Genomic DNA, 19,056 nt, shown 5'->3' on the forward strand with positions numbered 1-19,056 from the left:
ACAGTCAAATGTGTGGTGTAGCACACTTTAACACAAAGCTACACACTGTGCTGTTAGTTCTGTTTGCCGGGTAGGAGATAATGCTGTCTCCTCTGTGCATGATTTTCTTTGAAACTCACTACACAACATTTAACAGAAGGCGTTGGTATAATCTGTGTTTTGCATAAGGGATGTCATCACATTCAGCAGCAACAAAGTTCCTTTGAAAAAAAAAAAAGGGGGGAGGTAAAAGGGGGGGATTTTTTTTTATTTGAAGTAGCTTAGTAGCTGAACAGGGCAAAAATTACCATAAAGTGACTGCAGCATCCTCAGAAATGTCCTCGGTGCTGTTTGCATTTATTCTTGAGTGTCTGCGCTGCCGTTTACATCTTTGCTGTGTCTTAAAGCAACATTGTAAGCGGTAGAAATAGCAGGAGTCTCTTGGCTGGATTCCTGTCCTTTGGGAAGCCCGAGACGGTATTATGTCAGTGGGTTTTCCCAGTGTGCACGAAGGTTTACACAAAAAGCAAACACAGAAAGTGCGTTTCTCTCCCAGTCCCCAGTTCAGCTGTTAGACAGACTTTGATTTTCTGCATTAAGCCCCAGTCCTGAAGTAAATCCAGGGTGCTGCTTCTAATTAACTCCCTGAAATTAATTAGCGTTGGAGTTCTGTCCGTGGCATTTATTTTTTCATGAGCTCAGTGAAAAAATGTGAATCTTGCTTTTAATAATTCTCACTTGCCTTTTATTTGTTCCTTTTAGAGAAACAGCTGACTGCTAGCAACTGCTTAGGAATATTAGCCATGGCTGAAGCCATGCAGTGCACTGAACTATACAACATGGCCAAAGCATACGCCCTGCAGATTTTCCCAGAGGTGGCAAACCAAGAGGAGATCCTTAATATCTCGAAAGACGACTTCATTTCCTACATGTCCAATGACAGCCTGAACACCAAAGCAGAGGAGCTGGTGTATGAAACAGTGATAAAGTGGATTAAGAAGGACGCTGCAATCAGAGCTCAGGTAAAAATAATCTCAGCAGCCTCACTCTGCTCCATTCCCGTAAATGCTTCTAAAATAGAAACTATCACCGTGAATGTGAGGATGAGAAGGAGATAGGATGGGCAATTCAGATAAAAAAAGAGAAAGGGAATGCAGGCTATGCACAAAATCTAAGTAATTTCACAATCTGATCCCCATATCTGATCATTTAGAGTCAAAATCTCATTTGTGACATGCATTGTACAAAGCTAGGGCTTCAAGCTGCTGGCTGCAAGCTTGGTCATAGATAAATCAGGAAGGATTAGAGTTGTGGAAGATGTTGCTTTATGAAGAGGATGCATTTTAGCAACAGTGGGAAATAAAAATCTATCAGAAAATCAGTATTTCTTTTGATGGCACGTCTTGAATGCGTGTAGCTTCAGCACACAACAAGTGATTCTGAATTTCTATCAGCCACTTAGATAACCCCCTGAGTGTTATATATTTATTAGTTAGCCTTACTCAACCATCTCTGCTGTGCCGTCTGCCCTCTACTCAAGAAACTAAGTGTGTTACCTCACCCAGCACTGTCTCCAGATAAATGCTAAAATCAGTGACTGTTTGATGGTTGTGGGTATCCTTGGCCATTAAAAGACTCCAGCCTGAAGCTCTTGAAATTCTTGGGGGTGGTGGCCTGAACCCCAGATCTCTCTTTCTGGAGGACAGACATGTTGACTGACCTTGGCAAGGGCTTTTCTCCACCTTTTCTGTCCTGTGTGGGCAGGTAATGTAGCTCAGCAAGAATTTGTGCTGGGGAACTGCCAGTCTCCATCCACCTCGTGCGCGTGCTGGAGGTGCCTTTTAGTATTACCTGGTATTGTTATTACCTATAACATCTACACAATATCATTGATTTACTGAAATGAACCACTTCTTGGCTCTTGCTGGCATTGAAAAACACAGTTTTATGGAGTATTTCACAGCTTGCTTAACATTTGATGACAGCAGTCAGCTCCATGCAGCTCTGAGCTCCAAAACTAATGCAGACTTGGGGATTATTCCCAGGGGCTGGAGCACGAGAACCTTGCAGCAGGAGTCAGTTTGCCTGGTGCAAACAGAAGGTGTCACTCATCAGGCGGTCTGGGTTGTGTTTTCAAAATTGATGGTTAAAATATTTCCTCCTGCGCCCTGCTGCGGTGATGTTATGAATTTATTTTCTAAGTGGTGGTTTCTCCACCACCGCCATCTCCTCCTCTCTTGCTTTCATGTTGTGGTTGGGTTGGTTTTCTGTGTTGTTTTTGTATTTAAATTCCAAGTTCCCTTCCTTTCTCTTCACCTTCTGCAGAACAGATTTATTTGCCTCTCCAAATTTCTCTGTGGTGCTTTGGTTTCATGCATAACTTTACAAGGGCTTTTAATTTTTAATCTGTATTTATCCAGAGATGAGGGTCTTGAATAAATTACTGCTAAAGATACCATGCAGATAACTATTTTCATGTCCAACCCTACCACTAAACCAGTTTCTTCGGATGGCTGTTGTTTCTGGTTGATTTTTTTTTTTAACTCTGTGCACTGCTTGATCTATTACAAAGCTCTTAGTTAAATAGGTACTTATTTTCTAAAAGTGGGAGCTCGTACTTACCATGAAAAATACCATCTTTACAAAAATGACTTCTGCATTTTCAGTACTCAGAAACAAATAGCTCTGAGGGCGGGTTGGAAGAAAGAAGGATCTAAATAATCTTATTTCAGATAAAGATGATGAGTGAAAATTTGTGCTTGATGTGCAGCAAGGGCCGCCATGTCAGGAAGTGCCCAACTCCCATAAGCTTTACAGTGTGAGCAACCATGGAAACAGCAGATGCAGGCTCGACTTTCTTGCAAGAGCTGTACATGGATGTATTGACTTTATTCACAGTTTGGTGAGATGGATTCGCTCAATTATTTCTTTCTCTCTTCAGGGTCAGAAAATAGCACATGGGGGACACCAAAGCAGCAATAGGGTTTGTGCTTCTGCAGCCAGCTGGTGGGATCTATGGGGAGGGCTGCTGGAGAGTTTTAGCCAAAAACAGCCCAAAGCCCACTTGGGTAAGACATCAGTCATTAAGTCTCTCGAGGCCTGGGTTTCCAGGACCCTCACCTTGTTCACACCTCTCATCTGCCCTTACCTGACAGGCCAAGCTCTGCTGTCACATTAGAGGGTTTTTATTCTTAATAGCTCTGACTCAGGTGATTTAAGTGCCTCTTTCACAGCTTTTTTAGAGCACAGCAATTCACCCAAAGGCAGGTTTCTGGCACAAGCAGAAGAGAAGAATTATCTTCTGGAGAAGAGGGGGCTCAGGAGTGACCTTATCTACAACTCTCTGAAAGGAAGTTGTGGCAAGGTGTTGGTTGGCCTCTTCTCCCACATAACAGCAGTAGTACAAGAGGTAATGGTTTTAAGTTGTGCCAGGAGGGTTCATGTTGGATATTAGGAAAAATGTCCTCTCCAAAAGAGTGGCGAGGCATTGGAAATGGGCTACCCATAGTGTGAACCTTCACCTGAGGGTACATCTCACCCCTTATGTGAAGCTAACATGGCCATTCCCCACACCAGAGCACCTTGAGCTATGCCGTTACAGCAATGTGCGTGTCACTGCCTGTCCTGTTCCCCTTGAAAGGGCCTCTCTGGAGGGGATTTTCTCTCCCATTCTCACAGAAGGGCATTGAGTTACATATCCTTCTGCTTCTGTGCCTTTCTAAAAGCTCTTCTTCGAGTATCAGATTCTTTTTGCTTTTGTTAGTCTTTCACCATCAGACTGGAGGGCAGCGGTAGGGAAGAAATCAGAGTTTGTCTGCAAAGCTAGTCGAAAAGCTACACTCTGTCTGGCTTTTAATTCCCCAAATTGTTCTCATATGAGGTCTTGCGGTGTTAAGAAAAGCGCTCTGTGGTGCTGCAAAGAAACAGCACCTTAGACTTGTTACAAAGAAAAAATAACAGTGCTCTAAAGGTTGCTGATCCAGCTACATAAGACAGAGAAGCAGTGCAGATAATGACATAAGTGTTAAGCTAAGATTTGGTAAATAGCTGTATCCAGTGCATCAGAGGAGCACGCTGGCTCATATGGTAACGTTTATGGAGCTATTTTAGTGATGCTCGGAGTGCAGTCGCGACTAATCGGTCTCACCAAAAGAAGCAGCCCATGATGTGAGGTCCTGAATACCTGGGTAATTTCCTGTGCCAGCAGACGCAGAGTGCTGGTTGCAGGAATTGCTCCTGATTGCTTGTCACTGCGTGGAAAGCCTGCAGCCAGCTGACACATCTGGAAAAGCTGAATTTACTATTTTTCTATTTACTCCTCTCACTGACTGATGGACAAGATTGCAGGGTTTATCCTGGCGGTTATCCCCTTGATAAGCTTATTACAACTATGGCAAACTCATGCAAAAAAAAATTATAGTGTAATGGAGGCTTTACTGTCTGAAAACCAACGTGGTCTGAGCCGTCCAAACACCAGCAAAGGCTCCTGCTGGGCACCTTGGGCCCTTGGGCCCAACCTGAACCTGAATGCATCCCCCCACTGTCTGTGTGGACTTGGACAGGTTGTTTCACCTTTCTTCCCCTGTTTATTGTCCTATAAACTGGAGGGAAGCAATGTCTTCTGCACAGGTTGCTGGGAAGATCCATGTTCAATCAGTGGCACAGCTGCCCAGGGAGGTGCTGGAGTCAGAACTGTGGAGATAGGGCAGCTGGGGACATGGCTAGTGGGCATGGTGGGATGGGTTGGGGTTGCACTAGATAATCTTACTGGTCTTTTCCAAGCTTTATGACTCTATGAGCGGGCATGGGTAATGAGCTGATGGTTGGGCTAGATGATCTTAGAGATCTTTTCCAACCCTTATGATTCTATGATAATGAGCTGTAATTGTCCACCAATGCTAATGACCAGCAGAGGTGTGAAATACTGCATTTGTGCCCAGCGTCAGTGTGGAACAGGAAGATGTAATGGTGCTGGATATGCTGCAATTTGCTTTTTGCCCACAGCACAGACAGACCAAAGCTCACGAGAAACTTTCCCACCTTCTGCTTCACGTCCAAAGTTGTATCTGTTTTCTCCAACATAAAAAACACAGCAACATGCCTATTAATAACAGAAAGCCTATGAAAACAAGGTGCCTAGTTGTGTGAAGCTTCCCTCTCCCCCTGAGGAAGGACAAGATGTGAGGAGCGGACAAACATTTCAACAAGCTGAGCAGTTTATGGCTGGAAGAGTGGCAGTTACTGCAGCCATGAGTGACAGAGCAGAGGCTCCGCTCATTGGCAGTCACCTTTTGATGCTCTCTTCATGGATGTAATTGTGTGCCTGCTTTTAAGCCCTTTTTAAAATCACAATGTCCAGCAGCAAATAGAAATGTCTGTGCCATAAAGGCATTAAAAAGCCTTCTATGAACTTGTGTCCTCAGAGGCAGATTTGTCTAAACAGCATCTTCATGGTGCCTGGAAACCAGAGATGCGTAGACAAATTGGAGGTAATTTAGAGAAGAGCAGCACAAATGATTAGAAGAGAGAAGGAACTGATGTGAGAAAAAAAGATTAAAAGATGTGAATATGCATGACTTGGCCTAATGACAGCTAAAGAGGGATAAACATCTGTAAGTGTTTGAAGTCCAAAGGAGAGGAGTTGTCTGGGAGGGTACAAGGAGGGTGTGACAGCTGTAGGACCATGGGGATGAAGTTGAGACCGTGCAGATCAGTCTGAGCAAACACAACACCTACGTGAAGGCGCTCTATGCGGCAGTGAGGGTAAAGAAAAGTGGAGAAGAAGAAAATGTATTTCAAAAATGTTTAAAAAATGCCAGTGAGCTGTATTTTAACAATTAAAAAGAATTGACAGGAGACAAGAAACTGTGGAGGAGAAGCAGGTGGGTAACTGTGAGAGAGCAAATTGAAGATCTCTGGTCTGCAGTTAAGATGGCAGCGTAATTCATCATGCAAATCTTACAGAGTCTCCAACATTATGCAGAAGACCAACACACTCCAAGACTAGGAGGAACCAGAGAGGGAATGAGCACAATTTTGTGGTGACAAGGAGGTAGTGATCTATTCAAACACTGATACATAATGCCAGCATGTTCACATCGCTTAAGTTGATCATAATAGGAAATTAATTGATCAATAAATGTACTTAAGAGCATTAAGCTTCAGGAAAGCAGTGCTGGAATAAGTATGAATGGCACGGCTTCCAAGGGAGCCTAAGTGAATTAGGCACTAACACTCTATTACAGTTCAATTAGACTCCTTTGAAAAGCCCCGACTACCCTAATGCTTTGAAATCCATTTGTGGGAAGAGCAGACGAATTCAAAAAGATGCCATAATGAAAGTGCAAGAAGCTCCAATTTCTCTGAAAGTGAAAAACGCAAGGGATGAGCGGTAACCACTGTGATTTCACAGGGACAGGCTGCTCAAAGAGCTCAGATTTAAATGAAGCTTTTCCTAGTGGCAGTCAGACACACTCAGAGTCCGTACAGGCTTAGAGAAGGAGAAGAAAAGGGAGCAGCAGGAGCAGAATCAGCGTAGGAACATGCTCTTAGCAATACATGGGAGGAAGAAGCAGCATAAAAAAGCAGAGGAGATCCACAAAGAATATGTGGGTGAAGTTTGCAGTTCATTAAATTCCTCCTGCATTAATCTATTAATTTTTATTATTTTTTTTAAGAGAGATACCGGTCACCGAATACCTACTAAATTATTTCTAACAAGTTTAAATTCATAGAACCATTAAAGTTGGAAAAGACCACTAAGATCTCCCAGTCCAACCATCAACTCGTCGCCACCATGCCCAGTCATTTTAAGGAGCTCCCTGGCCCCAGACCTCTCAGTCTCTTAATTTCTGTGGCTTTCCCAACTTATTTTCCAATGTATTTACAAACTGCTTTTCAACTCTCGCTAAAGCAATGACCTTGCAAAGACATCCATATGCAAGAAGCTTGTGTGCTCAGCTGCGTTCCCATGTACTGTGCAAGAACCTCTAGAAAGAAAGCTGTTTTGTGCCATAGCCAAGAAGCATTTCAGAGAATTACTGCTTGTGAGTGTTTGCATCAGTGTATTGAAGGGCTCCATGTGTCAGGAATTCATTGGATTTTGGGAAGTTTCTTACAAGCTTCAGCCACTGAATTGTTGGCAGAATGTTTTTGCGGTGCATCTATTTATATGCTGGTGTTTGAGTAGGAAATGTCAGTTACCATTGCAGTGACCTCTGGGGGAATTTAGAGTGTTTGTTTGGCAGAGTTCAGTCAGTGAGATGGTAATATGGAGGGGTTTTTAAGCCTTACCATCAGGTAAATTCCAGCTGTGAGAGATTAATGATTTATCTTTATGTATATGGTCTGATTTTTGGGTTCATAGAATCATGGAATGATAGAATGGCCTGTGTTGAAAAGGACCACAATGATCATCCAGTTTCAACCCCCCTGCTATGTGCAGGGTCGCCAATCAGCAGACCAGGCTGCCCAGAGCCACATCCAGCCTGGCCCTGAATGCCTTCGGGGATGGGGCATCCACAGCCTCCTTGGGCAACCTGTTCCAGTGCGTCACCACCCTCTGGGTGAAAAACTTCCTCCTAATATCTGACCTAAGCCTCCCCTGTCTCAGTTTAAAACCATTCCCCCTTGTCCTATCACTGTCCACCCTCATAAACAGCCGTTCCCCCTCCTGTTTATACGCTCCTTCAAGTACTGGAAGGCCACAATGAGGTCTCCCTGGAGCCTTCTCTTCTCCAAGCTAAACAAGCCCAGTTCCCTCAACCTTTCCTCACAGGAGAGGTGCTGCAGCTCTCTGATCATCACTGGATGATCAACAGGATTGTCCTGCACTGAGCCAAGAGTTGGACTTGATTATCCTTGTTGGGTCCCTTCCAACTTGGGATATTCTATTCTATGATTCTATGCAGTGAGGTGCTGGAGCAGATTGCCCAGAGATTGTGGGCGCTCCATCCCTGGAGGTGTTTAAGGCCAGGTTGGATGGGGCCCTGGACAATCTGATGTAGTACATGATCGAGCAGCTGGCGACCCTGCCTATGGCAAGGGAGTTAGAACTTGGTAATCCTTGAGGTCCCTTCCAACCCAAGCCATTCTATGAGTCTGTGATTCTATGCGTAAAATAAATTAAAAAATCTCATTCTATTACTGCTAGAAATGCCTGCCTGTGTGCTGCTTTGTATACAATTTTGGAGAAGAGGACAGCAGTTCCCTTTATGCAGCGCTGATGACATTACAGCGTTAAGTCAGCTGTGCTGCCACAAAGGTGTCACATTGAAACCTTATTTCAGAAAGACAGAAGGGCTGCTCTTTTCTTCTTGCTAGGCATCAGATTTATACAAGTGGCGTTCCCCTGCCGAGTCACCATGTGAGCCCAGCGCTGCAAACCAGGTTTTTTGCCACATGGTTCTCTCAGCATATTATGAGGCTGTCAGCTGCCATGCTAGCAGACCCTGTGGTTTAATTTGAAGGAAACACTGCAATTCCAAGAAGTAAGTACGGGTGATGAATAAATACCAAGCACACCAGAGAGCTTAGGCTGGGATTGTATGTGACCTTGGATATATGGATGTGCAAGAGGTTATTGAAAACAGAGCGTTCCATTGTAATACCCAGGGATTAGATGAATCAAAGCAAGGACACTAATTGCCAAATAGCACAGCAGTGCCATGAAAATACAACCTAAAAGGGCTATTTCTGGGAAGGGCAAACCAGTTGGGCCACCAGGCTGGAGCCATTCTGCTAGGCAGCTCACTGCCCCACTGCAAGGTGGGAACCAAAGGTTGGCATCTACATATCTGGGGGTTTTGCCATTTATTTTTGCAGTTCGAGTGCCCTCTGCTAATCTGAAGAAGTTTCGTGCAGCAGGGAGCTGGTGCTGCTTCAGCTGTTGGGAGTAGGAATTAGATGGTCTTTAAGGTTTCTTTCAATCTGAGCCATTCTGTGATTCAAGACCATCCCTGATGGCATTCTCCTTTCACAGAGGTCCCCACTGAATCCATTGTCCCGTGGGACGATGTAAATCTCCTCAGTCGCTCTCAGATGAATTGAATATGTTCCTACTTTCTAAGGTTTCAAAGCACTCTCAGTTTAAACACAAATTGCTGAAACAGCAGTTTATTGGAGCAAACCCCTACCTTAACATGGGTAATCAAACTTTTTTTATTTCTATTTCTGGCTTAAACATGTTTCTTTGGGCAAGTAGCACAAAGGGACCTTTGTAGGAAGAACAGTAAGCGAGAGAGACAGATGAGTTATAAGGCATAGGGGAAACATTATTTTAACCTCCCTGGGCATTGCTTCAAAAATGTTAAAAATCTTGAGAGCTTTCCACTGTAACACTTAAGGAGTAGGAAATTTGACTCTGCAGCGGTAAACTTATTTCCTTTTGAAACTAACTGCACATTGTTGTAGCTCAAGCCTGTGCAGGAGCACACGGAGAGTCCTTTCAGAGAACACCTGGGAGGATTGTACTGGATTAGAGATTTGAGAATAAAAAGATCATTTTTAATGTGATACTGAAGAGGGTTTTGTAACTGAGAATTACAAGATAGCAGAATAAAGCCCACTTGCAAGCATTTGTAATGCCTTTATGATGAGCAGGAGAAATGCCACAAAAAAGTTTAGCAAAGTAAATATCCCCACTTAAACTACCAGCTTGGAATAAAACCAGTCTTCAGTTGTTTTGTAGTCCAGTTTGGTTAAGTCTGGCCAGCCTGCCAAGATGAGAGTAGCTTCCGCGTGAGAATGAAAAGGTTATCGTAGAGTCTAAACACCCAAAAAGTTCAATTTCAATCCATAGTGAATTGTGTTGATTTAATATTCCTCTCAGTCAGTCAGCACTGACCCAAGGTAAGGTAGGCTTCCTCACAGTGTGGCTGTGACCTGAGCATGGTGCCCAGGGCAAATGGGGGCAGAAATTCCCACCAGACAGGCGAATTAATCACCCTCCAATTTAGGCTGGCATCTTGTTGCAGACACATTAATGTGGCATGGTCTGAGGCCTGCTCTGAGGCATGCTGTCCCTTTGCCAGGAGCTGCTAACTCACAGCTTTAGGCCAGAAGGGGACATTGATACTCTGCTTCCCCCGGTGTGTGATGCATTCAGTCAGCTGCAATTGCTGTGAGGACTGCATTAAGTGTTTTGACTAGATGACTGTTAATTATAACATGAGTTTACATGTCTAGCTGACAATTACATGTATGTATGTAGCCAGTTAGGAGTCTGAAACTGGAGCTGGATCATAGAATGATAGAAGGACTTACATTGGAGAGGCCTTAAAGATCATCCAGTCCCAACCACCTGCTGTGGGTTGCCCTCCACCAGCCCAGGCTGCCCAGGGCCCCATCGAGCCTGGCCTTGGGCGCTTCCAGGGATGGGGCACCCACAACTTCTCTGGGCAGCAGTGCCAGCGCCTCACCACCCTCTGAGTAAAAAATTTCTTCCTAATATCCAACCTAAGTCTCCCCTTCTCTAGTATAAAGCTGTTCTTCCTTGTCCTGTCACTATCAGACCATGTAAAAAGTCAGTCCCACTCCCACTTGTAAGCTCCCTTCAAGTACTGGAAGGCCACAATGAGGTCTCCGCAGAGCCTTCTCTTCTCCAAGCTAAACAAGCCCAATTCCCTAATCTTTCTTCATACAAGAGGTGCTCCAGCCCTTTGATCATCTTTGTGCCCCCCCTCTGGACCCACCAACAGCTCCACATTTTTCCTACACTGGGGGCCCAGACCTGGACACAGTAGACCAGCTGGGGCCTCACAAAGGCAGAGGAGAGGGGGACAATCACCTCTCTGCTGCTGCCACCCCTCTGTTGATGCAACCCAGGATACTGTCAGCCTTCCAAGCTACGAGAGCACACTGCTGGCTCACGTCCAGCTTTTTGACCATCAGGACTCCTTCTTGGCAGGGTTGCTGTCAAGGAGTTCTTCTCCGAGTCTGTACTCATATCTGGGATTGCCTTGTTAAATTTCATTAGGTTCATGTGAGCCCACTTTTAAAGCCTGTCCTGATCATTCTTGTTGGCATTTCCTTCCTTCTGTTGTGTCAACTGTACCATTTAGCTTGGTGTCATCAGCAAACTTTCTGAGGGTACACTTGATCCCACCAAAACCCCATCACCATCTGGATCTCACCCCCAAATGTTTAGGTAATTAAGGAAAAATAAGATCATCTCTAAAATTTTTCTCTCCCTTGTGCTTGCAGTCTGGATCTTAAAGATCCTGCTTTCAGTTCAGCTCTTAAAATTGCTATCAGTGCAATAGGTGCCTTGAGGTTGGCCATACAGCATCTCTCCAAAGTCACTGCTCTACTGTGTTCCCTGTGACTTTCCAAAAAGCCTTTGCTCCTGTGGTAGTGGTGCCCTAGCCCATGCAGGATTGCCCTGGCCATAAAAGGACCACAGAGGAGTCCAGCTTCATCACTACTCAGCACTGCATTTGTGGACTAGATATTCTGCAGAACCTGAGCAGCTCCCTTGATCCAATGTGACATATGCTGAGGTTTAAAACAGCTGAAAAGCCATGCCATGGAAGTGCTCGGACTCTTCCCTAGCATTTTATACAATATATTCATTAGGTTATTGCATAATTATATCTCTTTACATCAGACCTGAGGTGTTGGCACAGGCTGCCCACAGAGGTGGTGGAGTCACTGTCCCTGAAGGTGTTCAAGAACCATGGAGATGTGGCACTGAGGGACATGGTCAGTGGGCAAGGTGGGGTTGGGTTGATGGCTGGGCCAGATGCTGTTAGTGGTCTTTTCCAGCCTTAATGATTATGTGGTCTCTATGGTGTGCAAGGCAGATTGTAGACCACTCATAAGTGACTCCCAACAAAGATCTGAGAACAATTTCAGCTTGTCCGGCATCCCAGTATGAGAAGAAAATATCCTCAGGGTTACAAGCAGGCACAAATTGCAACTCCATGGAGTGCAGGTTGTTGCCTGCAGAATGTGGCAAAGTGCACTGTGCAGGTTTTCTGCTGTTGTAATGAAAAACAGTAATATGAGGAGCTACCATAGGCATTCCATAGCTGTATAAGGAACAACTGAAAGACAAAAATGGAGAGCAAATAACAGATGGTAAGGAGGTTGAAATGCGTTACAGTGCTTATTCTAGTCTTAAATGAAAAGGATAATAGTAGCAGGATATTTAATACAATCATAGCTGACAGAGCTAGGAAGCCTTGTGAGGGAGAATCCAAAAGAAAAAGGCTGCTGATTGCCTAAATCACTTGAATGTTCTTAAATCAGTGAGGCTAAATGAAATTCACCCTTGACTATAGTGCTTAAAAGAGCTGGTGCAAAAAGCCATTGGTGTATAAAAGCCTCTCCTGTCTTCTAAAGACAACGCGATGGTACGTACTCTTCAAATCCCTTGGTAAAAAACACTGTTATTATGTGTACCCTTAATGCCTTCGGGGACGAAGCACGACGACTGAATCACAGCTGCACATGGCCATGCATGCACACACACATATACAGAGCTTTTCCTGGCTAGTTGTGCAGGGGGGGGAGCACGAGTGAAAAGTGACATGGGTTTTGCTACGTAGCATTAACTTTCAAGCTGATGAAAGGGAGCAACATGTTCTAATTATTATTCCCCTTCAAAATAAGCCACAAGCTCAGACAAAGGAGGAGAGAAAGGAGTGGGGGAATAATAGAGAGAAACAGAATCATATTTTCTCACTTATCTAATTAAAGAAAGGTGGGCGAGCAGGAGGAAGAGCTCACCATGCTAATGCAGCAGTGATGCATCATTTCTTGTGGGCAACCTGGGGGCAAGGGACTCGTCCAGGAATTGCCCAGCCCTGCTCTCTTCCAGACATAGGAATTTAAAGCAACCTCTGGGACATCCTGGTGCCTGTTGGACCCCTCATCCTAATTCAGCGCACACCTATGCCCGTGCTTTATCCTTCTTCGTGGTACAGCTGCTCCTTGTACAGCCCTGCTCTCACAGATGCTGCAGCACCAAGGGAAGTTGCTTGCTCTGCTGTGGGTGTGTATATTTCACAACTTTATTTAAACTGCCCTTCAGCAGCTCTTTCTGCTTCCTAAGCAGCCTGTGATGGGGATTAACCTCCCTGCCGGGGCTTGTCTGGCTCATCCCTGTATACTTGCTATCCGCATTATTCCTGTGTCCCGATTCCACGTTTCGTCTTGGCTCCCTTGTAAGGTTAAACGCCCCCAACCTTCTTAAAAAAAGCACTTCCTGAAATCAGAGCTTTGCCACCCACTGCCATATGTCCACTGCTCCCTATCCTACAACCTACTGCTTAAGGGCATTACGGTATCTGCAGCCAAGTGCCTGACATTTGTCACTCTGGGGAAAGGGAGCAGCCAGTTCACCTAAGAAAGCTCTATAGAAATGGATTTCAGCAAGGGAAAAGAGAGGAGCCTCTTTTTCCCTGGTTCGGGGGCTGATGGAGTGATCCCAAGCCTTACTCAGCCCCAGCCACATGGTCCTGTGCCATTCTGGAGGTACAGCACGGAGCCACACGGTTACCAGTCACTGGGGATTTGTTTCAGAAGAGAAGCACTGTCATTTTCCTTTGGCTTTTGCATCACTTCTCTGGCACTGAACAGCAGCAGGGTAGCTAGACCTAAACCACTATGCCCTAGGTAAAATTGCTGTCCTCGTTCAGCCTGTGACCCCGGTCGTCTCCCTGCTGCCACATCCCCGCTGGCTCGGGTAGGGTTCAGCTCACTGCGGGTGGTAAAGTGCTGGATCTAATTGAGCTTGTACCAGGCTGACGTGGCTCTCAGGCAGGAAAACAGTGTGAATTCATTACCACTGGAAAGAGAAATCCTGTTTTCTTCCCAAATGAAGCCTGCTTTTTCCATTAGAGTTGGGAAAGGGGAAGCCCTGGTAGGGGTCCCAGTCATCACTGTGTCCTCACCTGCCTGGCCAGCCTCAAGGAGGAGCCCATTAGTTGGCTGCATCTCTCCTGTCTCCCAGCGACCCTTCCCTGTCCCTGCTTCTTGGCTCTCACGTGTGAGGGCCAGTCCTGCTGCTTAAAAACCTGCCAGAGCCAAGGAGCTTCTGGAAGAGCAGAGGCATGTGCAGGCCAGCAGATGCTGCCAGTGCCCGGCGTGTCTCAGGACTATGGGCCTCAGGAATATTTGTTTGCATGCTGACCTCAGTCCCATGTGGGGTCTTTGGAGGCCACAATTTTCATGCCTATCTATTACAAGAGATTATCTTTTCTTGCTGTGCACCTTTTGCTTGCCTCCTGTTTGTGTGGATTTCTTCTCAAGGACCACATTTTCCCATTCAGCTTCTCACTGTAGTCCGTGGTGCATTATGATAGAAACACATATGTAAAAGAATAACCTGGGTTTGGGCTCTTGGTTTTTCGATCACAGTTTTCTCTCTGGGGGGTTTGTTCTCCTTTAAGCCATGTTCAGTGACAGACAGCTTCATTTGCTCGGATGTCCTTTGCCCTCCAAGGTTTAATGTATTTATATAGAAGATGAAACTTACTGTCAGTATTTGTATAGCACCCTCTGGAGTCCGACTTCTCCAAAATCTAGAAGTACGTTATTTGTTTTCTCAACAAATAAACCCTATTAATTAAAAGATGGTGTTATTCACTGTATTCCATCGTGGTAGTTAAAATCTACACTATTTGTCAGCTTTTGTTTCACATCCACAATGCCAGAAAAGTCTTTTTTGTGTTTTTTTTTTTTTTTTTCTCCTTTTTTATTTGCTATGTAACAATCACTCCTGCATTTCAAGGTTAATTCAGAAAGCTTACTGCATGTCTCCAGTGCATAAGGTGTTACATTCAGCATGTGTTCAGAATGAGCTCTTATTCCGAAAGCCCTCTGTACAGCTGTACAACACGAGTTACCACCTTCTGAGGATTGTTTTCATTCCCTCTGGGACCAAATCCAGCCCTGAAAACAGAACACCAAAAGCTGCACCACCTCAGTCCTACCTGAGCACCAACACCAGTGCAAAACCCGTGTCCCCAGGACAGCTCCAAGGGTAACATGTCTGCAGGTTGGGTGACAAGGGACAGCTTGCAACGACGGAGGCGGAGATGCTGAGCAGCTGAACAAAGGCTGCAGCGCGTTGTTGTTTTCTCCCCCTTTGCAGTACGCCGCGGAGCTGCTGGCGGTGGTGCGTCTCCCCTTCATCCATCCCAGCTATCTGCTAAACGTTGTTGACAATGAGGAGCTGATAAAGTCTTCGGAGGCCTGCCGGGATCTGGTGAACGAAGCCAAGCGTTATCACATGCTGCCTCACGCCCGACAGGAGATGCAGACGCCGAGGACCCGGCCCAGGCTCTCTGCAGGTAAAACAAAACTTCCTTCAGCAGCACCAGCTTGCACCTGGGCACAGCCAGGACATGCCCAGGGCTGGGGCACAGACCTTGGCTCCTTCCCTTTGCTCCCTTTCCAGCATGAGCTTGGCAAAATGTTAAGCTCTGTTTGCAATTCTGCTTTGTTCGAGCATGTAGAGGGTAGTGACGCACTGGAACAGGTTGCCCAAGGAGGTTGTGGATGCCCCATCCCTGGAGGCATTCAAGGCCAGGCTGGATGTGGCTCTGAGCAGCCTGGTCTGGTGGTTGGTGACCCTGCACATAGCAGGGGGGGTTGAAACCAGATGATCATTGTGGTCCTTTTCAACCCAGGCCATTCTACGTAGGAGCCTCTCCCAGTGGTCCGACATAGGAGTTTAGGTGTACATTCCTGAAACTGGATTTAAAAGGGAATTTATAAGCAGGAGGGAAATCAACTTTTTACATGGGTAGACAGTGATAGGACAAAGGGGAAAGGTTTTAAACTAAAAGAGGGGAGATTAAGATGAGATGTTAGGAAGAAATTTTTCATTGAGAGGGCACTGCTGCCCAGAGAGCTGTGGATGCCCCATCCCTGGAGGTGCTCAAGGCCGTGGATCGGGCCCTGGGCAGCCTGAGCTGATGCCTGATGTAGTGGTTGGCAACCCAGCCCATGGCAGGGGGTTGGGACTGGATGATGTTTGAGGTCCCTTCCACCCCAAGTGGAATTATGAGCTTTGACAGACAGTGAAGCTCAATGTGATGTTCCGTCACTGTCCTGTTATCAAACCCTCCATGCCTCAGTTTCTCTGGCTGCAGGAAGAGGTGAATAATAACATTTGCTTTTTTACCATTCAACCTCTTGCAAGGAACAGCTGATTAATATTCATAACATAGCCTCACTTTCACAGCCCTATGTAAATGTATTCTTGCAGTCTTGCAGTACCGGTTCAGGCAGTTTACTGCCTCCAAAACAAATGGATACACAGGATAAATTCCCTTTAAAAAAAACCCTTTTCAAAATCCCTTTAAAAAATCTAGGGAAAACTGTAGGGCTCCAAAAAGTTTCTCATCTGAGGAATGCACAAATTTTCTTTTTTGCAAAAATGCACATTAAAAAAAAAACCCAAGTGCCCAATGTGGAAGCACTGTCATGCGTTAGAAATATCCAAGGGGTGGAACACCTCTCCTAGGAAGACAGGCTGAGAGAGCTGGGGCTGTTTAGCCTGGAGAAGAGAAGGCTGTGGGGAGACCTGAGATTGGCCTCTCAGGATCTGAAGGGTGGCTGCAAAAAGGAAGGGGACAGACTCTTTAGCAGGGTTGCTGTGATAGAACAAGGGGTAATGGCATTGAGATGGCATATCAAACCGCATCATTTGCTGCTTCTGGAGGCTCTCATCAAGGCACCTTTCAGAAGGATGACGTGTAGAGGACTTTCAATAACAATCTACCCTAAAAAGTCTTTCACTGAAGACGACTAATGGCGTGATGTTTGAAGGGATTTTTGAAAAGTGCTTATTTTATGTATATAAAATTGTAGGTGTAATATGAACCATTTCCAGAAGCTTGTTGATGAGGGAAAAGTGATTCTCGCAGGGTAAGAGAGGGTGATTATAGTTTTTTAGGTCAGAGCCTAATTATATAGAATCGTGTTATTTTGCATATCAGCGGCATTCACGTAGGCACAAAGGATCTCTAAACATCCTTTGTGGACTCGCTGCAGCATGTCACATGCCCTCTCGAGGTCATTGATTATAATCAAGTTATGTTGTGCTCAGGTGATTAGATTTTCTGGTATGTTGCAAAAATAATGATCTCTTGTTACTGAAAAATATTTATTTAAAACTCTACAGCACTTTAGCTTAATAACTTGCATGAGAGTAACCTTGTTTGAATGACAGAAATACATATATTTTAAAGAGCTAATGAAAAACAGTGATAATCCATTCCTCTGAAGCGTTGCTCAGTGCTGGAGCTCCTGATCTCTCTGGCTGTCAGCCTCGCTTCTGGGCACCTGGACGCACTTGTCTCTGAGCTGGGCACCGTAACAGATCACAGCAATGACTCTGGCCACAAGCAGAGCTCCTGAAGTGGCAGTTCCTTCCAGTTCATGCTCCTGCTTCTGAGTCTGCCCTTCCTGGCAACAGATTGTGCTGAGCCTCACAATTTTAACACTTCTTGCTAAGCACTAAATCCAAATTATCCCCAGCACTTGGCAGTTGGGGGTTAGAGGCAGAAAACATCCCAGAGTTAAACTGTGACCCCATAGTTGCCATCCAGTGCAGTGATGAGTCTGGAGAACCTTGTGGATCAGATTTGATGTATTCCTGGCCGGGAGTCAAGTGGGAGCAAAAAACATAGAGATTTGGCCTGCAAAAGTTTTGTCCATTTGCCCCAGCAGAGAGCTTGGCTTGCTCTACACCTTGTGTGCTATAGGCCTGGGGAAGCTGTTCAAGCACAGATAAATCTCGGTTAATAACTGTAATGGAGCAGAAGCTCTTTCTGTCGTGTTTCCTAACACTTGGTCCATTAAGACCCCCGTTAGGGGCTTGAGGAAGTGTTATATGGAAAACCTGGTTTCTCCAGGAAAAGCACAAAAAAGACCCTTGAAAATTATCCAAACAAGTGTATGGAGAAAGAAGGTCAGGACAAAGAAAAGTAGCCATAGGTGTGGAAGTAGCCATAGTGCTGTGGAAGAACAACCTTCAGTAGGTTCAATCCAAACATACTTTATCTGGAGAACAGTCAAGCTCCAATGATATCACAGCCCTTGAGAAGATTCTCATTTCCTTCAGTGGAACAAGGATTTGGTACGTGTGGGTCTCACCCAAAGACTGGTGAAGTTACCAGACATCTTTACATGGGAAGAATTTTTTTACTTCTTTCCCCTTTAGAATGTTGTCCAGATGACGTTCTGCCTCCCCAGTGACCCCCGGCATGCTTACCCCCCCTGATCTCCTCAAGTTCTCCATTTTTTCTCACTCTTCCTGGTTTGATTGCACAAAGACAGATGTATGCACAATATGTCACAGCTGCTCTGATTGCTGAGTGTTTTTTATAGGCTCCTGCCTAGTACAGAGGTGTCACTTTTTTACAATGCTCTTCTGCTTTTTGAATCCTAGGCGTAGCTGAGGTGATAGTCTTAGTTGGGGGCCGTCAGATGATTGGCATGAACCAACGTGCTTTAACAGCGGTCACCTGCTTAAATCCTCAAAACAACAAGTGGTACCCCTTGGCCAGCCTGCCCTTCTATGATCGGGAGTTCTTCAGCGTGGTCAGCGCAGGAGACAACATTTACCTTTCAGGTGAGCAGCAAGTATTTGGGGCTGGGAGAAAAGCTTCCTCCTCACAACACAGACAGCACAAGCAAAGAAGGCTACGTTGTTCCCGGGGGATAAAATGAAAAAAGACAAGTGAGAGAGAGGTTGGGAAAGGGGATTTCCATGCTTTTATCATTCCCCATTTCTCCACCACGCTAGCGTTCTCTGGAAGCAGTCAACAGCAATATTTTGCTGTCACAACGGCAGGAAAATAGGCCTGACAACCATCAAGCATGCAAAGAGGTTCCACTGCCATAGTAACACAATTTACAATATTGGCTGTAGTTGAGTCTAAATGGCGGGTTATGGAATTTGAGACAGACAGGCTGAACTGCTGAATATGTGACCTACACTTACAGTATTTGCTTACAGGGGCATTCATTTCTTGTACTTGTTGTTGAAACCTCTCTTTTGACAGTAGTCACTAGCCCTATAATCTTCTTAGTTTCAGTGAAACTGAGACCACGCTCCTTAAA

General features: G+C 45.3%; 1 protein-coding gene across 11 annotated transcripts in view; it reads left to right on the top strand.

Annotated features, from left to right (window-relative positions):
- Positions 1 to 19,056, top strand: part of KLHL29 (kelch like family member 29) — a 415,168-nt gene that overhangs the window by 352,684 nt on the left and 43,428 nt on the right. For all 11 annotated transcript variants that reach the window (XM_025149101.3, XM_015285050.4, XM_015285051.4 and 8 more), the window contains 3 exons: positions 742 to 1,001; positions 15,077 to 15,275; positions 18,383 to 18,565. In XM_025149101.3, coding sequence (XP_025004869.1) covers positions 742 to 1,001; positions 15,077 to 15,275; positions 18,383 to 18,565 — 642 coding nt within the window. The remainder of the gene's footprint in view (positions 1 to 741; positions 1,002 to 15,076; positions 15,276 to 18,382; positions 18,566 to 19,056) is intronic.

This window comes from Gallus gallus, chromosome 3, assembly GCF_016699485.2.
Source record: "Gallus gallus isolate bGalGal1 chromosome 3, bGalGal1.mat.broiler.GRCg7b, whole genome shotgun sequence".
Taxonomy (NCBI): Eukaryota; Metazoa; Chordata; class Aves; order Galliformes; family Phasianidae; genus Gallus; species Gallus gallus.